The sequence below is a fragment of the Chlamydotis macqueenii genome, chromosome 4 (genome assembly GCF_036417535.1).
Source record: "Chlamydotis macqueenii isolate bChlMac1 chromosome 4, bChlMac1.mat, whole genome shotgun sequence".
Taxonomy (NCBI): Eukaryota; Metazoa; Chordata; class Aves; order Otidiformes; family Otididae; genus Chlamydotis; species Chlamydotis macqueenii.
In genome coordinates, this window is record NC_141559.1 from 7703789 (window position 1) to 7724607 (window position 20819).

Consider the following 20819-nt stretch of genomic DNA (forward strand, 5'->3'; position numbering starts at 1 on the left):
GTTGCCTAAAAGTCACACACAGAGACCTAGCAAAAATCCTAACCGGTCACTGGAACCTGATGTTGCCTCTGCCAGCTCTATATCAGATGTAGCAGAAGCTCCATCTTTCCCAGCCCACTGCTGGGGGACACGCAGGGAAGGAGAAGGCTCTCTAGAGCAGCTAAAAGGTGGAGGTGCTGCGTGACAGGAAAAAGGAAAAGAATTATGTTATACAGACCTTACCGAGGGAGCCCGGGCCACTGCAAGATACCTACGGATGTTGGAACCTAATGGCACAAATCTGTACACAGCAGAGTTTTCACTGCTTCCACTGCTCATGGACTAAACATAAAAGCTTTAAAATATATAAGAATAGAAAACAAAATGCAGAATTCCTTTTTTTTTTTTTTTAAATCATCTGTACTTAAAAAATTCTCTCACAAGTGACAGGAAGTACCCCACCTTGCTCCCCAGTGCCCCCCACGAGCTTACAGACACATCTTCATTTGTGTATTATAATAATCCAGGGGTTGGTGGGCGAAGTAGAATTAATTAAGACCCCTCCAGTTTCCAATTTGCATTTAAAAGAATGAAGCCAGTGAAGATAAAGCTGTTAAAGTGTTAGAGGCTTCAGCAAAGGCAGACATATACCAATGGCTGAATTTTTCTCTTTTGTTTTCCAAACTGCATATGGAGCATAGGTCACAACAAAAGAAGAAAAGGTAAATTACATTTCTAGTAAAACTGACAATTCCTGATGCTCAGCTGATGAAATATTACCCTCTTCCTGAGCAGACTTTCACCAGCTGTACTCACAGAGAAAGCAAAACCAGAGCATCTTTACAAATGACTTGCAGGACTGTCTGTAGATTAGCAAGTTTTACTTTGTCCTCTGACAAGGCATTTATGTCTTGTGGATGCCTGACAGTAAACAGTTTATTTACCTGCCTCGTAACGCATTCTGGCTAATGATTAAAAGGGAAATTCTAATGGTCAAGTCCAGTAGCTGCTTTCTGTGTAACACCACTCCAATTCTTGGCGCTATATCCATGAGTAATACAGGCCTTTGCTTCTCACTAATCACCCAGCTGCCCATACTGGTGATAACATCCTGAAAAACACACACACCGGATCCTTAACTGACGGTGGGAACGGTCGAGAAATACAACGGCGGTGAAGCATAGAACACTTCTGCACTAAAAAAGCTGCAAGATAAAACTTATCTAAGTATGGCCAAAGTGAAGTGACCCAGTCTGATGTGCGCACACCTGCGCAGCTGTGGACGGATCTGAGCAGTTTATTGAGGCACCTGCTCTGTAATTTTTCAACATGATAAAATGATTACAACTTTCTGACAAAGTGCAATACTGGAATTATACACACTGATGGACTACAGTGTAATATAGATTATTGTTTCCAGTAAATCGTTTATTTACAGGCTGCACAGAAAGAGAAACTGGCTCTAGCAGTTCTATCCAGCTACAGTCACTCTTGTGAAAGAAGAGGCAGAAAGCAGAAAAGAAAAAACAAAACAAAACAAAACACCCTGAGAATGACCTCCTGGGACAGCTCTAGGTATAGTAGGAGGATGTAAATCTAGGAACTGGTCTTTTCAGAAGCGGTGAATCAGAAACAGCAGGCAAGCGTTGTGCAACCCAGTACCTGATTTTGCAACGTCTTGTAGCAACCTGAATTTTATCTGTAATTGTAAAGCAGGCTGGCAGCCCCACAAGGAGAGCACAAAAGGGCATCTAGGGCATCAAGCCAGACAAAAGCGGAGTTTATCGCATAACCAGCGCCACAAACAGAGCCTGCTGGACCCCTGTGTATTGATCAGAGACCTCCTATCGTCTCACACAAATATTAGGTGATTTTTGTCTATACAGTATTGCCAGTAGATCTACTAGCAGATTTACTCAAAATCTCAGGAAATAGAAACCTTAAGAGCAAGTATTTTGGTGTTGGACTGCCTAGAACAGTTTGCAAACAACTCAGCTATTATAAAGGACAGACAACTATAGCTGAAAGCCATTCACTCCTGCTACCATGAGCAGGTTGATACCCCCTCTGTATTTTTACATGGAAGATATTTGCCATATGTGCTAACATACACGTTATATAACATAACACGCTAACATAACATGTTCTAAACTACTCAGAGTCTGACATACAAAAATCTGCGTCCCTACCAAAAGCAAAGAGGGGGAGAGTACAGGAAACAATGCAAACATTTTTCCAGTGTCCATCCTTAACTTACTTAAACCTCGTACTTCTTGCACTATTACTTGTGTCCCGTGGATAACACAAGAGCCATCACAAGGAAGCCACTGGTATCCAAAATTCATAACTATTTCCCTCTACTCAGCCAGACCATTAAGGAACACACTGAAAAGAGACAGATTCAGGAGAGACCTCTATGAATGGCGATGTGCTGCGTCAGTATGAAAATGAACTACTGATAATTACTCTCTAGGTACAGTTACTCAACTCTTTTTGCACGTAGCCAAATATAGTTCTACATTGCACACAGCCTGTTTGCACAAGTCTCACGTAAGCATCAAAGCCTTCCTGGAGTCAAAACCTGACGTTTATGGTTATCCCTTATCCACAAGTACTATTGCTCTGTCTCTTACGAGAAGAAGTTAGATCAGATTTGTCAAAACCAAACCATGTCATACCACGGTTGCTCTTTTTCAGCCCTATGTTATCTTCCAGCTGCTTGCAAATAGTTTGTCTGCTTATTTGTTCTGCCATTTTTTATTTCAATTGACAGGTTTTAATTCCCCAATGCCTTTTTGTCCCTTTTTAAGGCAAGGCACTACTATACATCTTTTTCTTTCAAGTCTGAATTTTCAACCATGCTGATAAAGATAACCTGTCCTTTGAAGATAATCAGTAACAGTTCATAGGCTGAACACTTTGAAAACATCTCATCTATTCTATGGAATTTTTTTTTCTTTCCAGGCTATGTTTTTCTATAATTTGACTTATTTTTCACTAGTTTTAATTATGTTAGCTGACTGCAAAATGACTGTTTTTAAGAAAGGGCAATATACACAAGCATTGAACATTTTAGCTTTCCCAGTGCCATCAGTTTTTCTTCCCCAATGAACAGCAGACCAACACTCGGTGGATATTGTCTTCCATCTGCTAACGTATGTATGGAATTATTTCTTATTACCAAACAAAACACACCTCACGTCACATGAATAACGCACCTTGAACTTTCAGTTTTGCCCTCATTTTCACATTACTCTTTCACTTTCATATTCAGTAGTCAATCTACTTTTTTTTTTTTCCTGCAGTCTTCCTCGTAGTGTTTACCACATGACGAGGAGCTCAGTTTCTCTAAACTGGACACTTAATACACTGCCTTGAGACCTCAGTGTTCTTTCCCGCTAATTTCATTCCTTCATTATACTTCTCTTCATGAGATCTTACTCACAAATTATTTGAGGTCACCAATTCCTCCAAGTCCACTGCTTTTAGTTTGCCCTTCTTCTTCCTCCTCTTCTAAATATCATGCATTTAAGATCATTTCATAGTTACCATCTCCAGAAGTTGTCTTTCATTTTCTCAGCTGGTTCTTTCCCATCTGACTGAAGCAAATTTATGTCTTCCCACTAGCTATTTTCTCCTCTTTCACATCAGAAATATGGTCACTGACAGACTCCTGCTAATATCACGCCTTCCCAGCTGATGTTCATCTGCTATTTGCTTTGTTATTCACATTTTTCAATTATGTAGATATTATAGTCCAAATTCTATGCCTTCGATAATTCCATGTGATATCATAAAGAAACTTAGCTTACTTGATCTTGCTGGTTTGGCAGAGGTGTGGGAATCTCTCTTAGTTACTGACAACTGCTGTGCCAAAGCAGGTGAACTTTTAGACACACAAGATGATCTAATAAGGTAGCTGGTAAGCAGTTTTATTTACAGTCCATAAAAGATAACACTTCTACCAACAAACCTTTAAGTAGATATCACACATGTAAAACTATCACCATTTTTCAGTGGCTTTAACTTCTTCAGTTTATTCTAGAACTACAAGCAAGCATACGATATACAAAGCAACTCCTAAACAAGCTACTTTTTTTTAAACATACCAGTTATACAAGTTATCCTGACACATCTTTGAGAGCATTTAAATCAATCTTGTCTGTGTACTAATATTTCCAGTTCTGCTTGTTTACCCCATCCCTTTTTTCCATTAGTATAAAGACACCCAAGGCATTTGATTACTCCCTGACGTATCTTCCTCTTTGGCCGTCCCATGACCTTACATGAATAATCCTATTGCCGCTCCTCCTCCACCCCCAATTTTTGAGCTGTTGTCTAACTTGCTGTTATTTATACCTACTCCTGGGATTTGTCATCCACCAAGCCCTGTTTAAAAGCTCTCTTTTATTAGAGTAAAAGAAATCACTGCTTTTCTTTGTACTAAGCATCAATTAAATTCTCATTGTTTGTTTCCATAGTTCAAACTCATTCTTAAAAAAAAAAGAGGGTGTCAAAGAAAGTACACTTTATATCAAACGCACCGAATTAGACTCGCTGAAAACTATTATTAGTTGAAATGAGAGAATTACCTACACTGCACCTTATTCTCCATACCTGTAAAGTTAGAGTAATAACTTACTTTGTAAATATGCAGAAGTCTGTGGTTGAAATGCAGCATGCAGGAGTGGGGTATCACAATAAGAAAACTAACAAGTTTATATATGCAACACAATGTATTAATATTACAAGGTTAGTCTTAAAAAAAAAAAAAACAACAAAGGTACAGCAAAGTGCAATATATAGCCTTTTCAGCTTTCCTTATTAACTACCTGGTTCCTTAGCCATATAAAAATTAATATTTATTTGTCAAACAAAAATATATATTTTTCTATGAACAGCGTTACCCGAACACATTAGTATACAATTGAACAAAAGTTCTTGTAGCTTTACAGTCATTTGAATTTGTTGGTATTATTCTACATTTTGGAGATAGATAAAATTCATTTCTTTCTTCTGTCTCAGTTTATGCAGAGCATAAACACAACTGAAGAAAAAGACATTGCTTTCCATGTATACCATTGTATTTGTTGACATGAGAGAAATGCTAGCCATGAAAAAGAGACAAAAAAAAAAAAACCCAGATGAGACAGGTAGAAAACTGCACCGAATACGCTGAATTGTGTGGCTTTTGCCAGGCTATATTCTAGCTTACCAGCCAGCCCTACGTTCTATTATTCCATCACTGTGTAACAAAAGACGACAGCGTAATGCACATGATACAAAACCAGTCACCGGTATTACTGCAGTTCAGTCTGACAACCCCCAAGTTAGATTTTTCCTATGCATTTGATTCCAAAAGGAAAAAAAAAGAAAAAAAAAAAAACAAACCCCAACCAAAACACATTACTGACTGGGAAGCACAAAGAAGAGGTGCTGCAGCAGCTATTTCAGCAGTAAGCTGTTTCTCCAGAACAGGAGGTTCTTGAATTGCCTGCCGGGAGGAACCAGGATAAACAATATGTTTCAAAATCCTGATCAAGTTGCTCTATACCTGCATTTCTCATTTCTTGCACATCACCGTAAAGCACCCGATGTGTCAACTGTCGAACTGATTGCAGGGGATTATACTGTCCAATCTCATTTTCAGGAAATCCTCTGCACAAATACCAGATGAAAAGCTGTTAAGATTTTCCCATACTAGTCAAGCACTTAAGACAGCTTTCCTCCTATGTTTGTGTTACCACCTATCTTTTTCCATCTTATTTTTTGAAGTAAAAGGGACTATCCTAACCTTTAATTGCACTGTCTTAGTTGGAAGAGGCAACAGATGGAGCAGCTTTCGTGTGTCCCATTCAAAATTATTCTCCCGTACTCCCCAAAGTAGAATCCACAGCATATGTTCCTTGTGCATCACTTCGGGTCCATATTAGCTACCTTGTGGTTTGGGTTTTGGGCTTTTTTTCCCTCCCCCAGCCCCAAGCAGATACAGTTTCTCTTAATTTGACTGTAAATCTCCTATTGATCCTGTCCGTATCTTCTCTGTAATTTACTTTAAAAAACATTGTTAGGCTAGCACTATGTGAACCTCACTCTATTATCATACAGCAGTGATGCATTTAGCTTTGGAACTGATTCTGTAGCTTTGTATTTACTAGATCTATTTTTAGTCTTAACTATAATAGAACAAATGGCAGAAACGACATCCTCCTCTTTTTTCCACCACAACAATTTGTACACAAAATGTTTACTGTGGATGGCAACTTTATCATCATTTAAAATAGAAGGAGGCCCTAAGGAAAAAAAGTATACCTGATGTCATAAAAATCAAACTTCATATGAATGCGCAGTACCTGCTACAAATCTTCTGGGGGAAAGAAAAACAACTTCATGAACATGTAGAAAGAGGACAAACAGCTTAGCGATTGTATCATGCTCACCATCACTGCAGGACAGCTAATGTAGTTAAACCAAGATTTGTTAATTAACTCCTTTAAGATGGAAATCATGGTGTAATCCCATTCTTAAGTTTTTCCTCATGAGGTTCATTCATATCTGCCCGTTACCGTCATCTCTACACTGCTGGTATATTCCTTAACAAAGGGGAAAAGGGGAAACTTCTAGCTGCTTCTTGCAGAAGCTGCCACCGTAGCCCCCCCCTCACTAAACAAAATCAACACACCAGCGTAGAGCTTCTGAACAGTTTTCTGTTTCCTCAAGGACAACTCCATGATCCTTCAAGTAACTTAAATAAGATGCTGCCATGCCCCCTTCCTCTTAATCTCTTTCATCTGCTAAGATAGCACGGATCTTTAACACACAGGCTTGCGTCTGTGCAGCCAGATGTTCATCTCCCCTTCTTCACACACACACCAGTACTACCAACTCTTATTAGGTATGTGACAAATGGAAAGAAAAAAAAAAGGAAAAGACATCACTGATGGGCTGTGGAATGAAAGTCCACTCATGTATGATCCTTTATTCCCATTCCTCCTCCCACTCTTGTAAATTTAAACAACAGCATCCAAAAGCGAATCAAGAGGTCTGATCGCCTTGTAGCTACAAAAAAAAAAAAAAAAAAAAAAAAAAAAAAAAAAAAAAAAGACTTTTTGGTCCTTGCTCTATGTGAAAGTATTTGCAAACATGCAACACAGAGAGAACCTAGAAATTGTTTTGCCTCTTTCATTTCATTAGCTAGGTAAATTTCCCCATTTGCCTTCTTTTCTTGATCTCATTTTCAGTTCTTTCATGCTATCACATCACATTTTGATGTCATCAAGTGTACCAGGAACCTACCCACCTACATTCTTTGCGGCACCTCCTCTGCAATACCTTTGAACACCTATATACAACTCAACCCTTATTACAACATAATTATTTTCTTAACTTTTTTAATCACACTTGCCTTTTTTTTTTTCCTAATTACTTATTTTTGAGGAGTAATTCTTCAATCATGAAGTGTTTGTGCTTTAACTAATGGAAACACTCCTGCTCCTAGACAAAAATAGAAGATTTCTCACCATCCCCAGTGTATGGTGCGCATCGTCACACGGAAGAAACTGAAGCCTCTCCAATGCACGGCTTCACTGACACTTTCAGGAGGCGGTATTTCAATACTACCTTTTTCCCCAGTATATATTAGACACACTAAGTCCTTTCTACTTCACAATCCACCAAATCCTTTTCATTTTTTTCATTAAAAAGGAAGAAAAGAAAAGAAACTTAAACCCTTGCGCAAGCTATGAAGCATAGAAAACTGGAGGGGAGGGAAATAATTAACAAGTGAGAACTGTTATGAGGGTCCATCTAACTAAACAGCTTATAGGAAAACCTGCAAAGTTTAAGACTGAGCCACACAGATTAAAGGCAAAATGTTAATGCCCATAGAAGTAGAAGACAAAAAGGCCTATGTAAGTTGTCATTATTAAAATGCCTTAGGGAAACTTTCTTCTGGTAATTTAAACTAAAAAGGCTAAAACCTGAAATGGTATTATGTTCAGTCTGTATGCAGCGCTTCCATACAATGAAAGAAGAACATACAACTTGCAGAAACACTAACTGTTGCTATGTGAGCCGTTAACTCCACAGATTTAAGGGAAAAGCCTAAAGAGAAACATGCCACAAAGTACTTAAGCTTTAGGCAACGCTCAAATTTCTAATAGTCTGGAGAGCACCAGAACACAGCATTTTCTGTGAAACCCACCAGCAGTTAAAAGTCCAAAGCATCAGTTACACATTACACGTACATACTAGGAATCAGAAGCTCCTTCAGAGTCAAGATGCTTTTTATGAAATAACAATTTACCTTCTGCAACTTCACTTTCACTGAGCTGGAAATACAAGCTGAGTTGGCAGATTCTTTTTAACCTCTTGCGCGTGCTCTTACAAAACCAGTTTCTCATCTCACCCATCAACTGGTGTAATTTTTCAGTCTGTGTCCTGCCTCTATTGATTTTAAGTATAAAATAAATCATGTTACTGAATAATTAAAATGTAGACAAAAGTCGTATTTACTAGAAGTCTCTATAAGATACATGACAAATATGTAAATACGTATAAATTAACAGACACCATGCAGAAGTGAAAGTCAGCACAAAAAGCTGTATCCATAATTACCTGAACTGTTTTAACTACTAAACTACGCTGAAGACAAGTAGAATTTTACCACACATTTAGCATTAATACACTGTAGTTGTTCACATCTTCACAGTACACCACGACACAGGAGACAGTACTAAGGTTCAGCGCAATCTTTTTCGGTACTGTTCCTCACTTCTTCCATACAGACTGTCTTGTTCACCATTTTTCTTCATTAGATCTCGAAAGCTCTTTTGATCTTGCAGATATCAGCACACATATAGCTGCTTCCTATAATGAGTCGTAAAAGGCCTTGCGCTGTGAATTCTGTCTGCTATTTTTAATATTTTATGTCTCTCACTACATAATCACTAAAAGTGTAAGCCTCCACAGCATGAAGATCAATCTACCAGGGAGCTAAAGACCGTAAAACTGTCCAGTCCTTCTAAAGAAATCTGTAGGAGTAAACTTTTCTAAATTAAAAAGTACCTCAGCCACTTGATGTTGAGGGTACCTATTTCTGATGCAAGGTTTCTTCACCAGAAATGAGATACTAAAATCAAATTGCCATTACTCCATCGCGATTGAGTACATAGAACTGTCAGTGAGAGTTCTAGCACGACTACGTTTGACAGTCTTAAGTTTTTAAAAAAGCAGAGAATTAAAACCTTTCATAAATACAGCCTTAAACCACACAGAATTGAGAACTTCTCATTCCAACACCCAACTTCTGTGGAGTCTCAAACGGAGACCAGAAACAGGCAGAAGACTACTTGGGAGAGACCACCAAGAACCTCCCTTGCTAGAGCACCACCTGCACTTCTCCTTTGGCACACTGCAGGTGCTGAGATCTTGAACAATCCATCGATGCACCACAGGAAGTCTACGAAAAAGTACTGAACACAAAACAACTTGCTTTTAACTGAAATTGGCTTGCTTTTAACTGAAAATGGTTACAGCTCCTACTAAAAGTAGAATTCCATCTTGCAGTAGATCAAGCTCCTCTGGGCTAGGATCCAACCAGCTTCAGCATTCTAGTCAAGCACAGGTGAAAGATGTAGGAATGGACAAAACTCTAGGAAAGTACAGAAGTATAATTTTGCATGTTTACACATCCAAAATGTTCCCTTTAGATACAGAAAACTTTATTTAGCTAAGGGATTTTTTTTTTTTAATGTCACATTCTTACGTATGACCTCTGAGGAAAGACTAACAAGTTGGAATAACTTAATTTAAAGATGAGGTGAAAGAGAAGACAGCAGTATTCAAATACGTGAAGGCTGTCCCCAAAAGGAAAGAATGAATCTATTCTCCATGCTTCTAGAGAACACTGAGTAGTAAGAAGCTTAGATTATAGCAAGAAAAAAACCTTAGGTTACAACATATGGATTTTTTTTTCTTATAAGAATTGTGAAGTGTAAGAGCAGATGAAGCAAGCATCTCTCAAAGAGACTTGGTTTCTTCTGTCTGGGGAAGCAGATGGTGCACTTGATTTTCTGAGGTCCCCTACCAACCTTCTCTCTTGAGGTCAAAATCAGTCACTTTGAATTTGAACTTTACACGTGGTAAGTGAATAAACACACTGGAAGCTTAACAAGTTTCTTGTTTAAAGGGTCTTGTAAATTAATTCATTATGCATTCAGGTCTTTCTTCACATGAAACAGGATACAGTTAGGCCTTGGCTTTGTTTCTACCATTTATAGCTCTATGAAACTAGAGAGTCTGACCAGCTCTACGTTCACATCCTCCTTCTAGCCACTGCAAAGCTACAGCTACCAAGGTTGTACTGGAGCAGCACAAGCAGAAGGAAAGGCTGCGTAGCAGCCCTTTACAGGAGAAAGGAGATTAGAGAAAGATATGTAGATCACTTCCAGACAGTCTGTGCGACTTGGGTGAGAAAAGTCAAGGCATTTCCTTTCTATAAAAAGATTAATACTGAATTACTAATGTCTTATAGAATAAATTGATAGAAAACCCAGCAGCTTTTGAGTTCCCATTAAGCTCAGGCATTTGTAACCGTCCCCAATGTGCCGCCTCTCAGTGTATCTTTTATTCCAATCCCTCCTCAACTCATGGTAAAACCAGACTTTCACTAAATGCGTTTCATTTAAAAGACATAAAAGCCAGAGAAAAGTAGCCTGAATATCACGTGCTGTCACCTCACGCCCTCCAGAGCAAAATTAACACTGCTTATTTTCACAGCAGTCACAGACCTTTGGGTGCTGCAAACAGCAGCGGAAGCACGTACTGTGGTTAATTCACTAGCGAGGAAAACTCCAAAGTTTGCAGGGCAAAGTATCACAGACTAACCCCATGAAAGTCAGGATACTCTAATTAATCTCTGGCCTCAGCCATTAAAGTGGATTTGAAAATTTCCGTTAGGTAAAGACAATGCGAAAGGGAAGAAGAGGGAAGAAGAGGGAAGAAGAGGGAAGAAGAGGGAAGAAGAGGGAAGAAGAGGGAAGAAGAGGGAAGAAGAGGGAAGAAGAGGGAAGAAGAGGGAAGAAGAGGGAAGAAGAGGGAAGAAGAGGGAAGAAGAGGGAAGAAGAGGGAAGAAGAGGGAAGAAGAGGGAAGAAGAGGGAAGAAGAGGGAAGAAGAGGGAAGAAGAGGGAAGAAGAGGGAAGAAGAGGGAAGAAGAGGGAAGAAGAGGGAAGAAGAGGGAAGAAGAGGGAAGAAGAGGGAAGAAGAGGGAAGAAGAGGGAAGAAGAGGGAAGAAGAGGGAAGAAGAGGGAAGAAGAGGGAAGAAGAGGGAAGAAGAGGGAAGAAGAGGGAAGAAGAGGGAAGAAGAGGGAAGAAGAGGGAAGAAGAGGGAAGAAGAGGGAAGAAGAGGGAAGAAGAGGGAAGAAGAGGGAAGAAGAGGGAAGAAGAGGGAAGAAGAGGGAAGAAGAGGGAAGAAGAGGGAAGAAGAGGGAAGAAGAGGGAAGAAGAGGGAAGAAGAGGGAAGAAGAGGGAAGAAGAGGGAAGAAGAGGGAAGAAGAGGGAAGAAGAGGGAAGAAGAGGGAAGAAGAGGGAAGAAGAGGGAAGAAGAGGGAAGAAGAGGGAAGAAGAGGGAAGAAGAGGGAAGAAGAGGGAAGAAGAGGGAAGAAGAGGGAAGAAGAGGGAAGAAGAGGGAAGAAGAGGGAAGAAGAGGGAAGAAGAGGGAAGAAGAGGGAAGAAGAGGGAAGAAGAGGGAAGAAGAGGGAAGAAGAGGGAAGAAGAGGGAAGAAGAGGGAAGAAGAGGGAAGAAGAGGGAAGAAGAGGGAAGAAGAGGGAAGAAGAGGGAAGAAGAGGGAAGAAGAGGGAAGAAGAGGGAAGAAGAGGGAAGAAGAGGGAAGAAGAGGGAAGAAGAGGGAAGAAGAGGGAAGAAGAGGGAAGAAGAGGGAAGAAGAGGGAAGAAGAGGGAAGAAGAGGGAAGAAGAGGGAAGAAGAGGGAAGAAGAGGGAAGAGAAGCTGGCCTTCAATGTCTCAGATTTACTCTAAAAACTATGGAAGTTTTTGCAATTAAGAATAAGCTACTCCAAAAGAGTGAAAAGCTCACTAATTAATTGTTCAATAAAGCCTACACAATCCATGATAATTTTATTACTGGCTTCAAAGATCGTACAAGGAGTTCTAAAACGAACAGCTTCTTCACCCTTCATTTGCTAATGAGTACAACTCAATTTCTAAACTTGTTCCTTCATCTATGCTGAATAAATGGGGAGAAGAAAAAAAAAAACAAAACCCAACGTCTTTCAGAACTGCAGATTTAAAGTCCCTGGACAACAGTCATAGAACATTTCCTGAACAAACCTGTGTTTTTCTACACTGGCAGACAAACAATCCAGAGCTTGAAATAAAACTTGTTTCCCCTCATTTTGATAAAGGTGAAAGCTCTCTCAATCACCTGCAACTTGCAACTTTCTGAGGACACACCACTCTTGGGGGAAATGGGTAAGGAAAAAAAGAAAAAAATAGATTAGTAGCATGGAAAGCCAATACAGGTGAAGGCCTTGGGGGTGGAGGGGAGGAAATGCTTGTTAGCATTGGTTGACAATCCTAGGGTTTTGGTTTTTTTTAACTCTGAATTCTGCTGCTTAGGAGATTTCCATCATACTGCCAAACACAAACCATCAGAGGCTGGATCCTTTGGAGTTCTCCTCCAGACCGGTAAAAGTAACTTTACATAGATAACAGCTATTGGCATCAGATTTGTTGTATTTTAATGCTGTCCAAACACATGACTCATGCAAGAAGGCTTTCAGTTTTAATCAACATAAACCCCTGCTTCAAACTTGCAGTCAGCAGAAAACCTTACATGACCTCTCGCGCTTTTTACAATTAAGCCTACAGATATCTGTATATTCTAGAGACCTGTAAAACTGCTTTACTTTTTATATCACTTAACATTATTTGTCACGTTCCATTGCAATGCAAATCCGTTGTGCACACAGACACATAGGAACCATACCACAGATACTCAGTACAGCTTCACAGCGCGTGTGGAGAAACTGCAACACCCAGCAATTCTTTATTGCCATTATTTTCAAGTTTTGGTGTGGATGCCTCTCGTCACCTGTCTAGCTTAGTGAACCGTCTGGGGTTTCCCTTTTCAAGTAGGAGTAGCAGAGATCAGGAGTTAGAAGAAAAGCTCCAACTGTCTGGGAAGCTGTAAAAGGAACCATGACACTGAATTTAGCACCAGTGTGCACAAAAAAAAGAACTGTATCTGGTGTCCTTCATGGAAAAAAAGGATACTTAAGTTCTGGGGCATAGTTTCCAGTATATTCATTTTTGGTAAAGAAGATGTAACAGCAGCTTGAGAAAACTTCTATAAAGTTCTTATACAATCACAAATTTGTTCAGCAGTTGGGGTTCCACCCCCGCTTTTAAATTGTTCTTTTTTTGGGTCCCTACTGATCAGGGACAGCTACTTGCATGGGAATGCAATTTCACCAATGCAAGTAAGCGGACATCTGAATTCATAGCTTCATTTTTCCTCCAATAAAATCTCTTTGATTGGACCATCCAACACTAAAGTAATTGTATTAGAAATACTTTAGTAATAAAGTTTTAAGACACTTCACAATTAAAAAAAACACTTGAACATCATTGACCCAAATTCAGTATGTGAGAAACAAAAACATGAAAAGTCTCGCAAGATTGGAAGCTTCTGGAAAAGACATGCAGAAGATAGCAAGAAACTTCATCCGTGAGCAATAGCAAAGCAGCTCCATTAGCACCAACCCACTAGGAGATGTGGAAATCCACCATTTTTGGGGTATTTATTAATTTCAGCTATTATTAATTTCAGAAATTCACCCAGGCAAAATTCAAATTTTGCTTTAAGTCTGTTAGTGCAACACACGCTAAAGGCGAGTTTAGTGCAAGCTCAAAAGCATTATAAATTATACTAGTCAGGGATGTCCCTGCTCCTTGCAGGGAGGTTGGACTAGAAGACCTTTGAAGGTCCCTTCCAACCCTAACCATTCTATGATTCTATATTATTTAACAGCCATGTTGTACCTCTAAATTCTCTGAAAATTACTCAGGAGCTCTGGTCATGGACACCTTTCAAACTCAGAGCAATGGTTCCAAAAGAAATCAACTCTGCAGGGTAAACTAGGTCTACGTTCCCAGTAACATCCACTTTCTGGGCTGTGAATTAACCAAGCTCTGCCTTCCACCACTAATCCTAACTGTAGCACAACACATGGGAATTACGTGCCTTCTCCTACTGTCTGAAGGTGTTTAATGTTCTGAAAAGCAGAAACCAGGATCATAAGGGTGAGTGTCTTTTTACAGCTTAGTTTTGCACAAATCTCAGTATTGTCCATGGTTCATATCCAAGTTCCTCTATGTCCTCATGGCCGTGGATAACTGATAGCTGCCTCTATTCTTGCCAATCACTGGAAGTACCCACTTGCTACAGCAAAAACAAAACCAACACCCATCCACAATCCTAGAGATAGCCCTGCACAATTTGGATTATTCTGATTTTGACTTTTCTATTTAAAAATAGAAGACTAGCTTAACAGGCCTTTTCAATTAAATTCTTTCAGTTTAACACATCATTTCTTCTTACTTTGGAGTCTGCAACACTCTTTACCATTTCCTTCATACTTCCTGCTTCACCTTCACCTAAAATTTGACTATGAGGCTTCAGCATTCTCCCTTACATTTAAGACCTCTTTCTGCTCCAGTACCGCACGCGTGAGAAGAAAAGTGCCTCAGAAGTGGTGCTGCAAGTAGTTCTTTCTCTGAGCTGTCAGGGCAGCAACAAATGCTTGTTAAATACATTTGTATAGATCAGCCCTTCCAGCTCACCAAATCTCCAAGATCTGTCCCTGAAAAAATTTTTAGGGCAGGTTAAGATTATAAATACATGAGTAATCTTTAGGAGAAGATATTCAAACAGGAAGAGAAAAGTCTTAACTCTTCGGATCATCACATGTATCATTATGACCACTGGGGTTGCTGAGAACATATTTAAAAAAATGTTCTTCGGAAAAAAGATTCGCTGTTTTAATTAATGAACTTTATATTGTTTATAAACTGGCATGCCACAAGGCATTTCTTACTATTTCTACGACAATTCGCACAAAAATAGAATGGTGTAATCTTGTTTAGCACTTAGGAAGAGAAGTCTTTCCATTTTAGGCCATGAATACATAGCTGGGTCTGGAGCAGCCGTGCGAAGCAGAGCAAAAATTTGACAGTGTCTTTAAAGAAAGAGCTTTCCCCTCTGCTACTGAATAAAGAAAACTAAAATAAGGTTAAAAAAAAAATCAATGGAGCACTGAGATGAGAGCTTTATGCTGTTTCAGTGCCTTTACACAATGCGAAAAGCAATCAGCTGACTGTTAAGTCTTCCTAGAACGCATTTCACATCACACCACCTTTCACTGAACAGAGAGCATACATAAACACACACCAGACCAGAATCCTGAAGTGCTCAGAGACAAGTCTTAGAAACCACGAAAAATACTAACCCATATTTTCGTTAAACATTTCTTGCATGCTTTCTATATTAACAAAAGTTCAATTAACAAATGATTGAGGCATTTGATAGTGGGAAGGGGGTTGCCAAGTTCCTTTTGTTTGTGGACAGTGATTGTATCACACTGGCAGCAGAACAAGCTCGTGGTACCGTCAACAGTCATCTCCTGGTCCCCTGCCACAGTGCTGAAAACTTATATTCCCAGTACAGCACCTTGTCTCTAACACCTCATCTCCCTTAAATCTGAAATATGAGAACGAAGACTATTTACCACAGCTGCTTTTGAGAGCAGGAGATCAGGGTAGGTGGGCAGCAAGGGAATATATGAAGGGCCAAAATAAAAAAAAAAAATTTAAAAAAGTCTCCTTGACTGAATCTGTTGTACTACAACATAAGCATTTTTAGCGTAATAATAAGAGTTCACAGTCGCTGCTGCAAAATCTGAAAAGGGAAAGACTAGCACCAGATGTTGTGTCATGTTTTATTTTTCCAGTACAAAACCAAGAACTCTGTGTATTGACCTAAATACTCAAACAGCCCATCATTAACCCCTGTGCTCATAAAAAGCAGTCTTATCTAAAAAGCTGAGTCTAACTTACAAGTATATTTTACATTTCTACATTGCAGTTTTGCCTAAAGACATTTACCTATCTCCTTTCTTTGGAGTAAGGCAATCACGTTTGGAACAGAGGAAGGATTCCAGCTCTTAGACCTGCCTGTACTAAATTAGTAAGATTTCCTTGTAATAGACTTTTAAACCTAAACAGGCTCTTACTCACCAGATTAATCCACTTCCATGATTTCAAAAGACCGCCTGAAGCTGGATGGCCAGTCTGCTGTTACATTGATACACACTTCATTTCACACAGTTTTTAGTCATTAGAAATTGAGAGGGCTTAGTACTTCTGAAATTACAATCTTAACAGCTGCTAGAAGTTGGATCTCCACTCAGCGATAAACAAAAAAAAAAAACAAACCAGAATTCATCTTGGTTTAGACTATTTGTTTTAAGACACTACACTGAGAACAATGTAGACGTGCATCCTGTTTATTCAGCGGGCAAGGATGCAGCAGCCACCAGAACTGGAAGGCTTTTTTACACCACCATGACAATATGAGCAAGCACTACAGATCAACCTCAGCACTTGTTTATCCAGTCTTAGTAGTCAGGAAAAAACAAAAAAGTAAAAGAGACACAAGAATTGTTTTTATACTGCAGACATCATCCAATAAACCCTTAAGTAAAACAAAACATTATGTCACTACACAATACTAAAGAACTTCAGTTTAATACTCCAGGAAAGTTTTATACTAGCAACACAATCAATTGAAGCTCTGCTGTCAGACACAAGCCTTATCCTTTATGATTTTTCCTTCACTGTGACCCAAAGGAATAAAGAGAGAGAGACGCGTGCTTGTAAAGGCTGTGCTCAAGACAGCACGTTGGTTTGAGTGACCTACGGATACACACTCTTACGAACACATTAGCATCCTTACAGAAACAAAATTCTCAGTAACATACTGAAGAGACTTTGGTTTGTTAGGGAACACTAAATAAAAAAATAAATATTTTCATTCTGCTTAGATAGCTGACAAACCTTCTAATAGGCAAGGTGAGCTCTCTTGATAAATTTCTGATCCAGTCAACACTTCGGAGCACGTATATTAAAAGTGGCAGTAAAGATCTGACATAATCTGCACATATTGTGAGAAGTAGCATAAGGAGTTAATTGACATTTCCCTACCACATATTTTTAGACAAACATAAAACCGATGTGCTGGATCAGACCCAGAGATCCATTAGTCCAGTTTCCTCTCAGACAAAGCACGATACTGGAAGCTTTTGTGAGGGTCCTGTGAAGGACAACTGCCCTGCCCTATGGCACGTGAAGGCCACTAAGTTATCTTCCACTCTGAAGTCAATTAAAGTCTTTCCACAACAACGGTTACAACTGAGTGTATTAATATGCAAATGTAAATAAATTCACTATTAATAATAAATTTTGTTTAAAAAGTAAATATTTATTTATGTCAGCTATAAGGACAAACTTAAGATTTTTTCCACGGCAGGTCTGCAAGCTCTGACAGAGATAACAAGCCATGAAACAAACATATTTTAAACTGTCTGCATTGTAGACTCTTTGGAAGGAAGACCTAAACAGAAGCCAGTATTTTTTTAACTGGGGTTTTATTTTCAATAGTTTTTTTTTTAATTTGTTTTTACCTTTTAAATGCTTCAGCAGGGTTCCTCTCACATTCCCCAGGTTGCAAGAGACTTTGGATAGCCGGATCTCTTAGTTTGTCCTCATATCCCTGGATCAGTCCACTGCGGCAGATCTGGACAACTAAACCTCTAATAAACCCTCCAACACACAGCGTGTCAGAGTCTTGGGCCCTGCAGAAATGGAAGGCTAGAGCCTGACGGTGTAAGCCTCTCTGTAGGTTTGCAGGTGAGCTTGGCCACAGTAACTCGGTACAGAGGGCCGTCTTCCCGCTACCAGGCCCTCCTACCAACAATACACCCCAGGCAGCTCCTTTCCCAGAGACACCACCGGTATTATTCCCAGAATTCGCCACAAGAGATGGTTTGTTGGCAGCGCTACTGCTGCAGTTAGCTTTCTCCTGGAGGCAGTGCTGAAGCTTGTGGAAAACCCACTCCCTACAGTAAAACTGCTTTCCCTGCAGCAAGCTGGTTTGAGCCATTTTATAAAGCTTTTTCTCTTGGATTGGTCATAAGCAGCAGCGCACCTTCAACTTCTCAGAGCAGGGAGACACGCATTCATCTTGCACAGAGAAGTCTTCCGCGCAGAACTTGACAGAGGTTACGGCAATCAGTTAACCTTTCTCGTAAAACTTGACAGCCTCTTCCCAGGAAGGGTGTCACTCCATTTGTAGGCTTTGCGACAATTAGCATAACGCAATCACAGTTCAGCTGGCATCATGAAGCGGCGTCTGATACCAGCGCTCAACAACACTTCTCATATGGCTCAAGAGTTCATACAGCTCCATGGCTGCATCTGTCGTTTATGCAGTTGTGCGTGTTCCCAGTATAGAGGGGAGACAATACATCTGGAAAAACTGAGGGAAAGCCAACTTTGCAGTGTATACTTAAATGCTTTTCAACTCCAGGCATTAATCTCTCTGGATATACATCCAGAAAAAAGCTGTCCATAACAAAATGTTCCTTCTGGGAATTTTATAGAGTAAGTGATTTTTTCTTCAGAGCACTATGTACATACCACAAATGTGGGTAAGCACCACTTAAAAAGAAACGGTCAGTTTGGACAGCGAGCTTTGCAGACTTCATACATCTGGGCGAGTGTCTGAGAAGTGCTTCAGATTATGGTTTCTTACGCAGTACAGATGACAGGGGAAAAAAAAATGTTTACAGCTTCTTATTTCAATACATTCGTAAGCATCTTCTTCAGGAACTTCTTACTGAACCTGTTCTCAGGTATCTTAATCGCAAGATGTCAGAAGAGACAACATCTTCCCCTAGAGCTCTGAAATAAAGAAGACAGCACTTTTAACCCTGCGTGCAAGTCATAAGTCAGTCAATCGCAAACGCAGACAACAAAGAGTATAAGCCAGGGGTCCTTATTCTTTATTTTTGCTTATACTGTTAAATCGATTTAATCTAGAAAACTGTTTCAGAGAAGTTTGTTACCAGGTACGATTAGCCATCTATAAAAAAAAAATCCACAGCAAAAATCCGACAAAAAGACATGACAGTGGCCTCAAAGCCGCAGAAGCAGTAAGTCCTGCGTCTTCCCCTGAGGAGAGCTGAAGACCCCCCTTCATCTTAGAAACACTCTTCCTCACAAGCCTTCAGCACCGAATCCTCTCTTTTTTCGCCCAATTTTTCTACTGCCGGCTACGGTTTTTTGTTCGGGTGTTGTCTGAAGTTTATTCTACAGGGGAATGCGGGGGGAGCCGCCGAGGGCTCTCCGCACACCTCTTTGTTCGCAGGCTCCGGGGCCACGGCCCCCACCCCGCCGCCCCTGTCACCGCTCCGTGTACCCCCGCCGGCCCCAAAACCCCTTTATCACGGGCTGGGCTTTCACCCCGCGCTCCGGTTTCTTCCAGCCGAGGCACAGACGGCCCAAAAGTCAACTCCGGCAGCCATCTCCCTTTGAAAAACCCCCTCAAGTCAAGCGAGCAGCTGGGAAGCCCCCCCCGCAACCACCACCCCCGCCCGCCCTTCATCTGCTCCGCACACACGCCCTGTCCCCCGCTCCCCTCCCCCAGCGCACGCACACACACACACACACACACACCCGGCTCCGCACAAAGATCCCGGGCACCGCACCCCGGCGGCAGACAGCACCTCCCTCCCAAAAAAAAAATCCCCCTCCACGCACCGGTGTCAGGCCGCTGCTCGCCTCAGGTACCGCCTGCCCCGCAACCGCCGCCGCCGCCGCCGGGCGAGGGGCCTCCCCCCGCCGCTGCTCACTCACCTCCCGCCGGCGCCGCCGCCTCAGCGGCTGCCGCTCCTCCGGGCTCTCCCCGCGCCGCGCTCCTCCTCTTCCTCCGGGCCCCTGCGCTCCCGCCCCCGGCCGCCGCCGCCGCCCCAGCCCGTTCCCCAGCCCGTAGTCTCTCCTCGGCGCCTCCTTGACCGCCCTCCTCTCCCCCACCCCAAACCCCGCCGCCGCTCCGCCCGGTGCCGCCCGCCACTCCACCCCGTCCCGCCCCCTTCCTCCCCCTCCACACCCCCCCTCAACGCGTGCGGCGGGTGCCGCCCGACATTTGGGGCGAAGTAGTCCTCGGGCGGAGGGAGACGGGACGACGGTGGCGCCTTTCCCGCTTCTCTCACCGCGGACCGGGGCTTTGTCCCGACCTCCGCGGGCCGCCCCCCTTCATCTCAGGGCCCGCGGCGGCGGCGACGGTGGGGTCCTCCCGGCGCGGCCCTGCAGGGGGCGGTAGCGTGGCTCCCGCTGCCGGGAGGGCCGGTGCCTCTGAGGCCCAGCCCCGGCCGCTGCGTTCCCCTTGTGCTGCCCCGCGTTAACACCGCAGCCCTGCAGCTTCACCGTGTATAAATCCCTACAAAAACAAACAAAAAACCACCAAACAAAACCCAAAAACTACAAAAACCAGGGACCGTCATGTAGAATAAAATTGGGTAGGGCTTGCTCCTGGAAGGCCCTCTCCACCCATGAGGAGAAAGAGAGAGCTCTCCTCTCTTTTGGCTGGAAGGAAAGGGTTTTCACAAAAATTTGCACCCCTTGGAGCCGAGCGTGCTGTTTACTCTGATGATATTTTCCATTAACCGTTGGATCAAGGTCTCTATGATTGCTAAATAAGCGC

The 20819-nt window shown here is 41.6% G+C and overlaps 1 protein-coding gene across 2 annotated transcripts in view; it reads right to left on the reverse strand.

Moving 5' to 3' along the window:
- ANKRD50 (ankyrin repeat domain 50) overlaps positions 1-20079 on the reverse strand; it is a 43176-nt gene extending 23097 nt beyond the window's left edge. The window contains exons 1-2 of one of the 2 annotated variants that reach the window (XM_086747395.1): positions 19973-20079; positions 17740-19018 (exon numbers count right to left, since the gene is read on the reverse strand). In XM_086747395.1, coding sequence (XP_086603521.1) covers positions 17740-18218 — 479 coding nt within the window. In that variant the 5' untranslated portion in view covers positions 18219-19018; positions 19973-20079. Of the gene's footprint in view, positions 1-17739; positions 19019-19876 lie in introns of both variants that reach the window. The other variant, XM_086747393.1, reaches the window with a different exon arrangement.
- Between the last annotated feature and the right edge of the window lie 740 nt (positions 20080-20819).